This window comes from Salvia miltiorrhiza, chromosome 8 (assembly GCF_028751815.1).
Source record: "Salvia miltiorrhiza cultivar Shanhuang (shh) chromosome 8, IMPLAD_Smil_shh, whole genome shotgun sequence".
Lineage (NCBI taxonomy): Eukaryota > Viridiplantae > Streptophyta > Magnoliopsida > Lamiales > Lamiaceae > Salvia > Salvia miltiorrhiza.
In genome coordinates, this window is record NC_080394.1 from 5,175,980 (window position 1) to 5,191,251 (window position 15,272).

General features: G+C 36.6%; 2 protein-coding genes and 1 pseudogene across 3 annotated transcripts; all 3 read right to left on the reverse strand.

The window, feature by feature from the left end:
• Positions 1 to 423: 423 nt before the first annotated feature.
• LOC131000274 (kinesin-like protein KIN-12E) lies at positions 424 to 10,178 on the reverse strand. Its single transcript, XM_057926090.1, has 22 exons — positions 9,685 to 10,178; positions 9,382 to 9,537; positions 9,214 to 9,297; positions 8,962 to 9,081; positions 8,389 to 8,502; positions 7,787 to 7,879; positions 7,366 to 7,455; positions 7,194 to 7,264; positions 7,030 to 7,104; positions 6,849 to 6,936; positions 6,367 to 6,425; positions 6,119 to 6,182; positions 5,923 to 5,988; positions 5,329 to 5,487; positions 5,142 to 5,246; positions 4,237 to 4,472; positions 3,789 to 3,858; positions 3,604 to 3,660; positions 3,454 to 3,513; positions 3,070 to 3,129; positions 2,889 to 2,968; positions 424 to 2,724 (listed from the first exon to the last, which is right to left on the reverse strand). The coding sequence occupies exons 1-22, from the start codon at positions 10,102 to 10,104 to the stop codon at positions 552 to 554; spliced, it is 4,500 nt and encodes a 1,499-aa protein (XP_057782073.1). The 5' UTR covers positions 10,105 to 10,178; the 3' UTR covers positions 424 to 551.
• Positions 10,179 to 11,100: 922 nt separating this feature from the next.
• On the reverse strand, positions 11,101 to 12,867 carry LOC131000275 (probable carboxylesterase 15; annotated as a pseudogene).
• A 65-nt stretch (positions 12,868 to 12,932) lies between these two features.
• Positions 12,933 to 15,203, reverse strand: LOC131000276 (protein SPA, chloroplastic). 2 transcript variants are annotated; one of them, XM_057926093.1, is made up of 4 exons: positions 14,772 to 15,203; positions 14,026 to 14,062; positions 13,594 to 13,677; positions 12,933 to 13,386 (listed from the first exon to the last, which is right to left on the reverse strand). In XM_057926093.1, the coding sequence occupies exons 1-4, from the start codon at positions 15,075 to 15,077 to the stop codon at positions 13,334 to 13,336; spliced, it is 480 nt and encodes a 159-aa protein (XP_057782076.1). In that variant the 5' UTR covers positions 15,078 to 15,203; the 3' UTR covers positions 12,933 to 13,333. The 2 variants fall into 2 exon arrangements, with proteins under 2 accessions (XP_057782076.1, XP_057782075.1); XM_057926092.1 differs by having other exon boundaries at positions 12,933 to 13,677; positions 14,772 to 15,197.
• Positions 15,204 to 15,272: the final 69 nt, after the last annotated feature.

Sequence of the window (15,272 nt, forward strand, 5' to 3'; positions counted from 1 at the left end):
TTTTTTTATTCCAATTATGCCTGGATAAGATAAGTAAATTACAGAATAGAATTCTTTTAAAGGATGCGTTCACTTTGATGGATGAGAAAATGAAGGATAACAAAAATTTATCTAATATAAGTTCACCATTTTTGTTTTCTCCATAATAATGCAATTTATGGGCCTTTTTTTTTGCTTTTTTTCCCAATTATGCCAGGATAAGACAAGTAAATTACAGAATTGGATTATTTTGATTTTTTTTTTTTTTTGAAAGCGGATTCGTTTAAGTTACTGTAAGGAAATTATCTAATTTAATATGAAATAATATTTTAATTCAAGCAAACTGAATTTAATATTTTAAACTTGGATAAAAAATGCAAAACCAATAGGCAAACTGAACAATCATACCTAAACACACAGAAACTCAAAGAAGAAATGCATGCATGGACAACAATTATCTCCTTTTCCAATAAAGTTCTAAAAATTTATCTGATCGCCATCGAATATACACATAAAATTTTTACACACAAATTCGATAGATTCTAGAGAAAAGTAATTCACACAGATTAAATTCAACCAAAATGTTGAAGCAATGAGTTCAACTCTACAACTGATGTTTGTAAACTGTCAAGAGCTGCCTCCACCTTATCCGACACTAAGCAAGTGTCGCACGACATAGCTTCAACCAGCTCCGTCTTCCTTCGTGTAACTTCATCTTTTGCCATCTGCAAACCTTCTACTTCTCTTGATTCCCTCAACAGCTCCTCTTGCGCGATTTTGATCTCTTCTTCATTCATGTCTGCTTCGAAAATGCTCTGGTGGTACTCAAGAAGCATGCTTTCGAATTCGTGTTTACCATTTTCTTTAACCTCCACAAGCATTTCTTTCTCCTGAAGAGAGTTTTGAAGTTTGAGGGTCATTTCATCAACAGTGAGCATCTCTTTCTGCACTTCAGCTTCGAGCGCCTGTATCTCGCTCTCCATCTTGGCCAACTTCCAGTTCATAGCCTCACCTTCCTTCCTCACATCACTCAATTTTTCTCTGTTCAGTTTTATTTGATTTTGCAGCTTCGTCTTCTCTTCCTCGGATTTGAGCAAAGCAGTGGCCTTGCCAGTCACTTGCCAATTCCTGTTAGAAAGGTCATTGGCTGGTTTCTCAACATTGTCTATTGCAAAGAGAACCCTCTCGCTTTCCAGTTTCCGGTTTTCCTCCTCCACTTTCTGTCTCAAGTTTTCTGTGATGCTTCTCAGTTCATTCTCGGTTTGTTTCAGCTCTGAAAGAGCGTTCACTAGTTCCTCCCTGGACGTCTCAAGGCTGGTTAACTCCTCTTTCCTGCGATTCAGATGGTGGGAAGAAACATCCAGTTTTGATCGTGCCATAGCCTCACGCTGTTCAAAGTAACTCAATGAAGAAGAGAAGTTCGTCAAAGAGTGCTTCAAGGCCAACAGTTTCTTGTTAGCAAGTTCTTTTCTCTCATGCAGCTTTGAAGAGAGTGCTTGTAGGTGTTGGCGCTCCTGTTCTTTTGCCTGTTTACTGCATTCCAGTTTGCCGATTTTTTCTGAAAGAGCGTCAACTTCAATCATTGCTCTCTCAAATGAGCCAAAAATGCTTACTGTTTCAGCAGAGTACGAAAGCTTTTCTCGCGCTTCAGCAAGCTTCAAACTTATTGATCTCAGATCTTCACACACATGCATAGGGATTGCATTAGGTACGCATTCCTGCATTTCCATATCAGTTCCTTTAGTTGGATTCCCGGTGCTCGGACAACCATTACCCTGGTCGTATTTGTCGGATTCCTCAAATCCCAGCATACTGGTATTCCCTTGCAGCACAGAAATTTCTTCTTGTTCTTCATGTTTCTCTGGCTCATCTAGTTCCATATCGTTCTGCTCAATCGGTTCTGTCACACAATTCTTCCCAACACCTGCAACTGACTCGGTATTTGGTTCATTTGATTCACAATAATTATGCAATGGTGAATCTATTGAACATAGGTTATGATCGTCCTGCACTTCCACTTCATACAAGCATGATTCTACAGCAACGTCTGTATTGGCATCGTCTGCATTTAGACCATTGGAATTCATTTCCTCTCGCTCATGTCCATTCACAATGCAAACAGAAGCTTCGCCAAAACTGAGACGACGCTGACCTTTATCGACTTCAACCAGCTTTTCTGGACAGCTATTATTTCCTTCATCATCTGCATTCTTGTTTTGACCGCAAGCAATTACTCTTTTCAACTCATCTCTCTCTAGCATAGCCTTCTCATACAGGCTCAAAAGCTTATCATTTTCTTCGTGCATTTCTGTAAGTTGACAGTTCAGCTTTTCAAATTCATTTTGTATCTCCACTCCCTTGGTCTCGTCTACTTTAGCAACGAAATCACTGTGATCTTCTGTGGTATCTTTCCAAGGGATTTCAGAACTATCGGAGCTCTTTGTACGGTTTTCCGCAACTGCCCTTTCATACATATCAATCAGTTTATTGTTATCATCAATTAATGCCTTGAGCTTCATCTTCAATTCATCATTTTCTTTGGACAAGAAAATTGCCATTTCATGCGCTTCTGCCTCTCTTTCGCTGGCTGCTCCAATGGCATCAACCATTGTTTTTAGTTCTGTCTGATCACTTATGCCCATATTCACGAGAGAAGGAAATCTGGTTTCTTGTCTCTGCGCCTCTACAATGGCTTCTTTCGACAATCGCTCAGCCTCGAGCTCTTTTGCCAACTCATTGACATGCCTGCAAAATAGTTTAAACGCATAACCATTCAAGAGGATTAAGTCCATTGCACAGACTGCCTATTTCGACCTTCAGGAATTCTAAATTTGTCAGATATCTGAATCAGCAGAAGGAATGACCAAACATTGAAAAAGTTGTGGGGTGACAATGAAAGTTGTCCATACCTTTCTAACTTTTCTTTCTCATCGATGAGGAAGTCGATTTTTCGGTTAAGTCCATCAATCTGTGATTGGTTTTGAATGGCCTGAGGGAATATAAAATGAGTTCACCTTGGTAAACTAGTCATAAACAGGGAGGGGGTTGAGGAAGAAGAAGAGAGAGACAACGTATATAATCTATCTATACCTGCATGCGCAGGAACTCATTCTCTTCACTCATTGATGTGCGCCAAGGTGATGCAGATTCCTGCAAAAGAGAAAACTTATATGTAACCAAATCTCCTGACTAACTTTATTTCAATGTCGTTCAAGATAAAGTATGTGAAAGGATAAAGTCGAAAATAAAAATGTGACAGGTATTTAAAAAGTTTTATTTAAAAATCACCAATATGATTTAGACCCAAAACAATGCCTTCCACTAAAGCAAACAATTATCTAGTCTTATCCTAATTTTTTCGCGCAATTCATGATTGATAAAAAGTGAAACAGATCCCTATAGTCTGTTTGAGCAACACTCCAACAGTCTCAAGATAGAGAATAGATACATAACAGTGAAACCTTCTTGCATTACCTGATTGGAAGTCAGAAAGTTACTATCACCGGGAGTGCCCAAAACTTCACTGCTTTCTTTCTGTGCCATCAATAAGAGTCATCGTTTAGCTTCAAAAGTTGCATCTTTAGAAATTTATACTTACTAACTCATGGAAAAGAGGATAAGCACCTGACTGTTACCACAATCCGACTCATGCATAAGTTTCCAATCAAGAGCTTCTCGCAGCTGCAGAACGCACAAAATTCATATGTGAACTTATGATATGAATTGATAACATGATGATGTGTGCTCAATTCAGGTCCTAGACCAAGGTTAGTTTAAACAGTAGATGATAAACAGCTGCAAGATATTACCTCTTTTTCTAGTACCGTTATCTGTTCATTAAGTCTTTCCCGTTCACCTTCCTCACAAAATGATTTTAATCTGAATATACAAGATAACATAATACCAGATTTTATTAGCTAACAATTTATTAATTTAGTAATAAAAAGATGCACATAGCTAGAAAGAGAACATGAATATGATGCAGCTACTTGAACTGAAGTAGTTATGAAAATGTCAACAGTATCCCAATCGAACAAAAAAAGTTTAAGAATGGCTAGCACTGTGTGTGCTCCAACTCATAGTACAATATTAAAATTTGTTATATGCATCATCACTGTCAAACATGGTTGACTTTTTTTAACTCAATAAATCTTTAACAACAATGAATGGTGCATATCGCAGTTAACCTAAGTATCAGACAATATTGGTTTTTTCACGAGAGTCGAAAGAAACAAACTAGAAACACAAAAAGCTTGCCTTCTGATCTCTTCTTTCAGTCGCAAATTCTCCATAGCAAATCTTGTTACCTCCTGGTTACGGTCTACCTGAGCACGCAAGACCTCTATTACCTTTAAATGCTCTTCTCTTTCTTTGAGCAAGTGAGTCTCAGCAGATATCTTTCCAGAAGCAACGGATTCTAGTCTCTTTATTCCAGCTTCTCGAAATCTCAGTCGCATCTTCAGACCTTGAATCTCATCTTCTCTTTGTTTGGCCTGATGACGCACAAATGTTTCATCAACTCAGAAATGATTAGGTACACATTCTCTGAACTCAGAATTCAGAAGGGTTTAATTTTTATTTTTTTTGCATATTATCAGGTAGCACAGATGAAATGAAAATGGATGTGGCAACAAATTTCCCCATAAAACAAATAAAACATCTTAAATCTTAATCGACTGCCAAATAAAAAAAAAACATGCACAGATTATCACAATTTTCCACGTTATTACACCCCATATTTCTAGTCTTTGGTGTTCTTTCAACTATCGTACAGATGCTAAACAAAATAATCTACTTTGAATGTTATGAAAGCAATACAAACCTTTCCACTCACCATGCCCCTTAATTCCATTGTATGGATATTTGGATATGTCCCAGTTCTCATTTTAAAATCCATCAACACAAGAGATTTCACTCACAGGCAATGAGATTGACAAAGAAATAGCATTTTATGTTTGTCAGTTGGAATAGAATATGCATTTGCAAATATGGTCATTGGGGTCGACAAATAAACAAGCAGTTCTATAGACCCCGTGTGCTCATATCTTCTTTCAAGCAAGCATTCAATTTTCTAATTTTCTGTATAGCTAGAGTTCAGTCTACTCATTCATGTCAAATTTATATAATAGGAAAAGGAACTGAAAGCATTGGGTGGAAATTACCAGCTGCAAAGCTGCTTGATTTTCTGCTGCCAAGGCCTGCAGCGCAGCATCTTTATCATTTTCCCTCTGAAGAGCTCCGACAAGAGCAACTTCATACTCCTTTCTCTGAAGCAATAAAGAAAAAATTAAGCTAGAACCAGCAATCATACAAAATACTCATTCTCATAGTGGAGACATTTCAACCTACATTTGACATCTTTTTCTGTGATATGATTGGACTGGAAAATCCTTGTTGCCCATCCCATTTAAAGGTTCCTGGAGATCCTGGAAATGTTATTGATAGAGCGTCTCCGTCGTGGCTTTCTGCTCCTCCATTTACTAGGCTTCTCAAACGAGATACTTCTTTCTAGAAATGGCATATACCAAAATTACTAATAACGAAAATTGGAAAAAAATATTAATTGAACCCTTCCAGAATATGGATTCACTTTCTATGTTATCATCGAGTTCTGCAGATAAATTAATGGAAGACAAGTGCTCATCACCGGAAAAGCATGTGTACAATGAAAAGTTACAATATAAAATGATTTATGACAGGAAATAGATCAAACACAATAGGATTGGGCATTTTACAGAATGATATGGAATCATAATCTACTTAAAGATTAGTTCAATCATCAAAACTGTTTACAGCACTCAAGTGAATGGAATTTCAGAATTAAAGAACACTAGAGATGACAGAAACCTTTGGACATGAAGAGAACTGTTGGTTAGTGTATGTGTATGCGGGAGTCAGGAGATAATGTGATATCGTCAATTGGTTATGAAATTCAGTTGTTACCTTGAGGTTTTGGTTTTCAATCCTCAAAGCCAGCACATCACCAGAAGCATCTTCATTAACAATAGCCTAGTAGGGCAACAAAACGGAGAATTATCAAAGGACAGAATAGCACTTATACACTAGCAACACAGACCCTATAATAAAGAATACAGCATCAATGAGCACTAGGTGATAACTAATAAGGGAATCTACTTACATGATTTTTTATAAATTTGGCGCGTTGGGCAAACTTTAATGTGCTCAAAGTTTCTAGCGAGCAGCTGCAAGGGCACAGTTTTATGTGAATTTATACAATAACTTCACCAAATAGGAACTGATGGAAACATGAAAATTATAACTTTCAATATTGATTTAGCAAGCACTATCTGATAGGAAAGATTTTTAGAACAGTTGAAGCATATCTATGTATATTTCACTTAATCGTTCAGATCAATAAGAATTTACCAAGTAGAGGGACTAATGTTTGCGATGATTATTGTTTTTGCATTTCCCCCCAGTGAATCCTGCACAACATTTGTCAGAAATAGAGATGAGGCTCAAAAGTATTGATACCTAAAAAACAATTGAGTTTCATATCAATCAGTGAGCATAACAAATGAATTTTCCGATCATTTTCTTCAATAAAGGCTAATTTGATCACAGTTTTCAAATTTTAAGATCTATAGAAAGACCGTAAATAAGGATTGCACCATCAATATACAGACAGAAAAAGAAAGCGATAAACATCTAATTTGCGAATACTGGATTGAAACAAAGACAAATGTTGGTAGGCAAGAGATCATGCAGTTGACTTACATTACATGGACTAGCACTCAGTAAGTGGCATATAAAAATCTTACACACACACCCTAAGCGTAAAACTTATACATTGTATATATTTAAACCCAAAAATAGCTTATTCATGATCTTAACACAAAATCATCAACCTGAAGCAAAAAAGTGAGCTTGGAATCCCTGTAAGGAACATGAGGCGACCTCCCATTGGATATGCTCACGAGATTCATTATCACAAGTCTGCATATCAGATATGTATCCATTCTCAGTTTGTAGCCCAGAGGCAAAGCATAAAACTAAGATAGTTCAACATAGCACCAAAAGCAAGTATACCCTAATGTAGAAAGAGACTTGTTGATATTAGTAGCTTCCTTCAAACGTTCACCTTCTGCACCAGAGCTCTTTTGCCTATAGTTAAACACAATGCGAGATTAACATAAAAAAATATTTCTGAAGCTGCATGATCGACCTTTTCTCCTACCATAATTTCACTTTACCTTTCAGATCCGGCTAAATCCACAAGATTAAGACGAGCAAAGCGGTGATGAGTTACCCCCTCAGACTCCCACTAAAAGAAATGATGTGTTAACAGCTCATGTTAGAATTTTGAGGTCACAATTATACTATCAAAGAAAAGTCTGTATTAAAAAAAATAAATTATTTTTTCACCTTACTCTCTATGACACATGTGAATACACTATGAGAACGACTACTAGCATGGTTCATGTTTGTTGCAGCTACCTTTCTGTTGACTGAACCCTGAAAGTATGACATTGATGAAAGAATTTAGCAATTTTCAGAATCATAAGAATGGACAACATGTTGTACTGGGGATAAATCAGGCAGCAAATCAATTTTAGTCCACTTATGGGACCTCTTAATCCTTCAATATCTTCCATTAATAATAGATTATCTTAACCAAACTCATGGTCCGCTGTTATACTAGAAAATATAGAAGCAGTATTTCAAGTGAAAGCAAATTCAGTTGTCTCGTTCCCATCATGCATATATCATCATTTTGTTAATAATGTAAAGTCTACTTGTGAAACATAAAACAAAAAAAGCAAGTCATGTTTAAAGGAAATCATACCTGAATAAGTTGTTGGATAACATCTCGAGCACTCATGACTTCTACCTCAGTGACATTTTCTACATAGATACCTTTATTAGTGTCCTCTCTTATCTGCAAAGAGCCATGTAACAAATTCAATAAGCTAAATCATTTGTATCAACAAAAAAAAAAAAGAAAGAACCATATAGCTCTGGGAATATCCAAGGCAGTTTTTGGAAATTCAAGAACTGCAGTTTGGGTGCCTAAGAAGTTTTTAGTTTGAAATAGTGTTAAATTTTCTTTCACAGGTTGAACTGTGAAGTCCCATACACGCACACTCAATATGGCCTGCAAGAATCCCATTAGAGAATTTTTTTGAGGGATAGTTTCTTCAACCCACATTTTCTCAACTCTTAAGTGATAATTCTAAGAGGTTGAATTGTTACAAGCACAAATAATAAGGCCTAGTTTATCGAATTCTTGGGACCACTGTAGGTGAACTCGTGTACATTCTTTATCCAACAATTATGTTCAAGTATCAGCAGACATCTGTTTCTCGAAATGCGATATAATTAGTGATATAAAGATAGAATAAACGACATATATAATCCCTACTTATCCTGAAGAATTGTGATCGATACCTGTAAATTAGCAGATGAAGGATCCAAAAGATCAAGAATCTGTTCGTTGTAGATTTCTATGAAAGAAATTCTACAAGTAAATTTTACTTTTTCCTCCCTGCGAGCATCTTTATCCTGTGACGTAAAGTAGGACCAAAAGATGAATTTGACTGGTAATATGTTACATGACAGATACAGAAAAGCAAGTCAATCAACATGAGCTATAAAAAGCAAGAGCTTGCAAAATGAACCTAATATAGACACAAAACTCTTATTAAACTATAAGAAGCTAGATCAGTCGACATTATATATGACAGATACAGACAAGTAATAAGCTAGATCAATCAACATTAGCTACAAAAAGCAAGAGCCTGCAAAATAAACCAAATATAGGCACAAAACACTCATTAAACTCTATTGGCATTTCTCAGACAATGTTGTAGGTTTCCTCAAGTAGTATCTATAGCCATAAAAATATCATTGAAATTTTCAGCTCCAGTGGTTTCTCGTAAATAAAATTTCAATCCAAAAAATTGATATTGTTATACCAAATACAGCAATGGTGTGAGTTCTACTTCATATAGCATAACATACCTTCTGAATTCTGGAGAACAAGTACTCAAAAACTCTTGGTGTCATCCCACAGTTAACACTGTGTCTCCGAGTACCTCCCTCAATGTCTCCCAGCATTGTATGAGTTTTGCCACTTCCAGTCTATGTACATCGAAAGGGAAACAGAAAGTAAGGTCAAACTTACCTAGTATGCAACCATATCCAAAATTGTAGAACATTAACACTAGCTGTAATTAATAAATTTCAGAATATTAATAATCTCGTATAACATACTTGTCCATAGGCAAACATACAGCTGTTATATCCTAGCATGCAATTTTCCACCATTGGAACCCCAGCAACTTTAAACAGCATTTCCTGTTGAATAAACACCAACATGAAAATCACGAGATAAAATAAAATCTTATTCAACGAAATCAAACACACAACAATGCAAAATACCTGGCTAACACTTTCATCTGCAACAATGTCAAATGTAAATCGGGACTCTGGATGTCCCGTCCACGTAATCGTCTGGGAGCTATCTTGCCTAACACATCTGTTAGAGCCTTGAACAGATATCTCAGAGCTGCTCAAAGGCCGTAACCGGATAATAACCTGGAAAATTACCAAATTGGTAGTCAATGCATCATTAATCATATTCACTTTTACCTAGAGTTCGAAAAGAATCACTGATGCTAAACATCTAATGCCTGAAATTTTCATAAATTGCACATTCTAGAAATCAAATTAAGAGGAATATACCTGAACGTTATGCTCCTTCCAAAAGCTAGGGTCGAGACCGAACTCGAAATTGCGTGTAGCAGCAGCCGAGGTGGTTTCGCCATCGTCGGATACAGAATTGTCTCTGCTAGCTGATTTGAGAAGTAGAGCCGGAGAGCTGGCAGAGCTCTTCATAACAGTGGTGGCCGAGTCAGCCAATTCAGGGTGCTGAATTTGGCCATAGCCAAACCGCGACCTAATAGCGGACATGGTAGATTCGGTGTTGGAGGAGAACACCGGCATTTTGACGGCTCGAATGGATTGGGAAGAGTGATTTTGCGATAGAATATGAAGAAGGTTACTGAGTTTTGATGAGAGAGTGAATGGAGACGGAGAGGATTTGGAAGGACCGTTGAAGATTTTGAAATATTTTGAATTTGAAAGCGTGAGCCAGTGTTGCATGATTCAGGTATGGAAATAACGCTTATACCCCTCAGGGTGAGATTTGAAAACAGGTGGATCTTTGTTTTTACCATTTTTTTTAAAGGAGCATGAAATTTATATTAATTTTAATATAAATTTGTTAGCAAAAAATTAGGTATATATCTTAAAATTCGAATTAAAATATTATAGATTTATTTAATTATGTGTACGAATTATTTATTTAAACATATTTATTGTTATATTTTTCTTTTTATATTATTCATATTTTTTTTTTCTAATTTTCAATTAATTTTTGGCTATTTAAGTATGAACTTTTAATAATAATATCGTTTGAACTTTTAACAGCCTAAAATTGTTATATTAAATGAAGGTTATTAATTTTATTTATTGATGGTTTAGTGTTATTTGCTCTAAATGGGACTAACTTAAATTATTTGTTTTACAATCTATAAATTTAGTTATTATTATACGTATTTCATTATTATTATTATTATTATTATTATTATTATTATTATTAAATTGATAATATTGTTATTATACATTGTTTTAAATCAAATACTAATATTTAAATTAACACAATTTTTTGTTATCAATTAATCTAACTCATTAACTAAATGTGACTTAGCAAACACTATTTTATCAGGTTACATTTTGTTATACTTCATCCGTCCTCATAAAATATATTCAATTTGTCATTTTTATCCGTCCTCATAAGATATATCTAATCTGTTTTTGATAAGTTTTTCTTACGATAAAGTGAGATCCTTACTACACTCACAATACATTCAATTACTTTATTAAAATTCATACCATATAAAAATAGATATTTTTTATGAGGACAGAGGGAATACATATTTTAGGAGTACGTTTAGGAAAGTTTGATTTAATGCATTAACAAGAAAATACATTGAATAACGTGATTCATTTAGCTAATAACTTCAAATGTTGTTTGGTGATTTATTTTTCCTTTTTAAACAGATAACATGTAAGGGGCTATATACCTCACATTTATCGTACACAGCAAACGAACCCTTATTATTAAAGCATAAACAATTTTACGAGAATATGAAAAAGCACGCACAAACAACAAACAACAATAAAACAACATACTAATATTTTGAGAAACACATAGCTAGAGTGAATTGTGTGCAATGAATTTGTTGATAAGGAGCATTAGTTGTTGAGATGGGTTTGAGAAAGGATCGACGGTGAAAAAACCATGTTGTTGCCCTTCAAACTCCACATATTCAATCTTCTTTCCCCATTTCTTCAGCCTATTTGCGTAGTCCACTGCTCTGTCCCGCAGCAGATCGCAGCTTCCAACAATTACTAGGATTGGGCCCAGATCCATTGTTTCAAGATTTGGGCTTTTGGGCCCAAATGGGTTCACTAGTGGATGATCTGTGGTCTCTCCCACAGGGATTGATAATCTCCAAAACCTATTTACATTGTCAAACAAAACACCATTTAAATTTGAAATTATCACAACTTGATTATATTGTATAGTGTATACATATTTTTATTAGATTATTGTATTCCTTGATTTCACAATTGTGCCCCGGACCGGTTAATCGGTTAACCGAACCAAAAACCGGTTCAGTGTTCGGTTAGTATTTTTGATGTTAATCAGTTCCGGTTAACCGGAAAACCGGTTCGGTTATAACCGAACCGGACCGATTACCACCCCTAATTGTGCCTCTTCTTTGCTTCTTTTAATTATTGTTCGAAAAAAGAGGTTATTTATTTAATTTTCAATGAAAAAACGTAACTTAAAGCTAAATACACAAGCTCCTAACTCTTGGATTAAGATTTTCGATTATTTAGATTCCAAGTAGATAGTTTTCATTTTTTAGATCCCGGATTGATAGAAAATTCTATATTTCGAGTTGGTATTGATAAAATTCCTTAAAGAATAAATTTCAATAAAAATAATAATAAAAAAAGTTAACAGACCTATCAATGAGCTCAAGATTAAGGAATGCATCCTTTGGTCCATTAGCCTCAAACTCAGTCCTCACGGTCCCGCCAAAAAATGGAGCCAGATACACATAGCCTCTCACTCGAACCGGAGCCAGCTGACCTAAGCCGGCTCCGAGCTTCACGGCTAAGTGGTGGGCCATGGTCCCACCAGCCGAGTCGCCCGAGATGAACACGCGGCTGAAGTCAGCCACGTCCGTGAGCCATGTGTCTGGCTCCTCAGCCGTGGCTTGGGCGTGGAGCCACTCCACGGACGCGTAGCCGTCCTCGATGGCTGCGGGGAGCCGGTTCTCGGGGCCAGCCGGTAGTCGGGCGCGACGACGACGGCTTGGAGCTCAGAGGCCAGACGGAAGCAGTAGTTCTGGCAATTGGGCCATGTCCGGGAGCCGATGCAGAAGCCGCCGCCGTGAATGTAGTAGAAGATCGGCAGCTTGGACGAGGCCGGCTTAGCCGGCTTGTATAGCCTAAGCTGAAGGTTGTGCACGTGGTCGAAGACGACGTCCTTCCATAACACCGAGCCATCATCTCGCACAGCCACTTGGAAGCTCGGCTTGTCCGAGCGCCATATTGAACCGTCGCTGTAGACTCGAAGAACGCCCCGGCACTCCTCCACCTCATGCGGTGGAGGAGTGCTGGCGGCGGCGGCGGCGGCAGTGTTTCCCTCACTCATAGATGACACTTCTCCAACTACAACTCTCTCTCTCTCTCTCTCAAGTCATTAATAGGCAAAGGAATGACAGAAATAAATAACAACAGAGCTCCAATGCAAGAGTTACAAAGTGTATAGGCAGACGGCCAGATTTGTCTTTACCATTATCTTTTATCATCAATTTAATTTGGGGTAGTTAAAATCATAAAGAACAAAAGAATAGAACAAGGCAAACATGATAAATAAATTTATTAAAAAAAGAAAAGGGACAACCATTGCATTGTGTAGGACAAAATCTTTCAACCAACTCTGATCAAGTTAGGTTTCTATTTTGTCACATATCATGAACAATTCCCCTACATTTTATAGGAGTAGTTAGGGATTCCCATTTTGTGTTGTCTAATGTTCCAAATGCTACACATACACACATATATACGATGTCACGCAACCCACGTGACGTGCATGGATGATAGCAGAGCAACTCGTGTGGTACGAGAAGCCGTCTTCAGGCTAAAAATCGGGCCACAAAATACCAAAAAAGAAACAACTCCAAACAAATGAATTAACAATGGAGAAATTGTCTTACAGTTTAAGTGTCAAATAAGGAACTCTAACAACGCGTTATAGGCGCTTTGAATACCCCGACCCTCCACACTTCTTGCAGAGTATCAATCCTGTCATAAGATTTCAGCAGAAAAACAGGAAATCAGAGGTAGAAAATAGTGGGGGGTTTTTCTTGCATTGACAAAACAAAGGAGCCTAAATCGATCTTCAAGCTCAAGGAATGCAGCAACCATCTCAAGAAGAATGAACGAAACGAGCAACATAAGCAAGCAGATAACAGCAGAAGCATGCATTAATTAATGGTGAGAGGTACATACCTGCACCCTTGCACACTTTACAATCTACAAGCCCTGTTTCTACCTTCATCTTACCATCGTTGCAGAACACACATTTTGTTCCACCTGCGCGCCTCATCAATGCCAAAACGCCGTTACAAATTATTCAATATATTTCTAACTAAGATCTATCTACAAACAAATAGAGTAGGATCATTCACAGTTGATATATGCAGCAGTAGCATAAGATCAAAAATCGAACAAGCTACAATACGTTTCTCGTCATACTAGTATGAATGAACATACAATGGAGTACTCACAACGCGTAAACTCCCGTCATATAAAGATTATTGGCGCATCTAATGAACGACGGTATGAATTTTCTTTGCCTGATTTTTTATGCTTTGGTGATTTCAGTTGTTTTACACCGATTAATACAAGACTCTTTAAAGAATTGGAAAGATCATAAAATACCATTTCCAGCACATCTCTCACAGGGTACAGGATCTCCCTGCATATAGAAAAAAAATCACAGAATTTATCAACACTCCAATGCATATAGTTCTTTTAATTATATAGCAATTTACTAAATACTTGAAACTAACAGAGTACTATTGATTGCAAGGCACAAATGTAAAATCACTTGTAAATATATGCCCTTTTTGCAGGAGTAAACTTCTATACTGAATGTAGATTGTAGACATTAGACAATGTTATAAGGGCTATAAATGAACCAAACTACTCATGAGTTATTCGGGTCTCGGCCAGATAAATAAAACTCCTTTAGTCAAGCTCATTAGGTAAACAAATCAAGCTTGAACATAGTAATATTAGTCTAAAATTTTATACTATAATTAACAATAATTGTATTAAGTTTCTAACTAGCTTTATTTGTTATAACTTATAAGCAACTAATGAATATATTATGTTATATAGTTAGAATAATCTATTCTTAGACAACAATAATCAGCATTTTAAACTTATATCTAAATTTGGAAAGCTCGACTAAGCTCGCGAGTTTCATTGTATTCGATTTGATAGTAAACAAACCAAGCTTGAGTATAATAATTATGGATTACACTCATAATTATTTTACATGGCAATATCACAATTTTATTACCATTATAATTTTTGGGCATTTACAAGTCACAGTTAACCCATAAACATATACATTAGGCATATCAGTTGTTAAATTAAATAAAAAGTGGCAAATAAATTACCTTGAGACCAAGAACAAGGGAGAGAGAAATGGCGACCAAAACACTAACAGTGACCAAGAAAGTTTGCGTGTCAACTATAGGCGGTGAGTCGATTCCGGTGAAGAGAAAAATGGGGTTGGTTGAAATGGTGGGGTGATGATGGAATTGGCTCAATTCTGAAAATTTTGAAATAAATGATGAGGACAAGACTGGGATTTCCGAGTTGGAGTGATGAGAGGGGAAGAAGAGAGATGAAGGAATGGCCGGAGGAGAGGGAGACGGTGATGAGAGAGAAAGTGGCGGCGGCGGTGGTGGTGCTGCAGCCATGAAGGGGAGATTGTAACATGTGGAGCTCCGAGCTTCGTTTCCAACTTCTTTTCTATTTTATTTATTGTTTATTATTTTCATCACTTGTTTTGTTATTTCCAGGCTAACAAATACAAACGCATAAAAATATCTTTTTGGAGGCAAATAAATATCCTTCTCGATCAATATTGGATTTTATTTATTTTTGTGACACTG

Excerpts from the sequence above, each read along its gene's own strand:
- LOC131000274 (XM_057926090.1), bottom strand. The coding sequence starts at position 10,104 with ATGCAACACTGGCTCACGCTTTCAAATTCAAAATATTTCAAAATCTTC. Across the intron at positions 7,456-7,786 it reads TTATCCAACAACTTATTCAG|GGTTCAGTCAACAGAAAGGT; the intron begins GTATGATTTCCT and ends TCATACTTTCAG. Across the intron at positions 3,859-4,236 it reads CTGAAAGAAGAGATCAGAAG|ATTAAAATCATTTTGTGAGG; the intron begins GCAAGCTTTTTG and ends TTGTATATTCAG.
- LOC131000276 (XM_057926092.1), bottom strand. The coding sequence starts at position 15,077 with ATGGCTGCAGCACCACCACCGCCGCCGCCACTTTCTCTCTCATCACCG. Across the intron at positions 14,063-14,771 it reads CCCTTGTTCTTGGTCTCAAG|GGAGATCCTGTACCCTGTGA; the intron begins GTAATTTATTTG and ends TTCTATATGCAG. Across the intron at positions 13,678-14,025 it reads TGAGAGATGTGCTGGAAATG|GTGGAACAAAATGTGTGTTC; the intron begins GTATTTTATGAT and ends TGAGGCGCGCAG.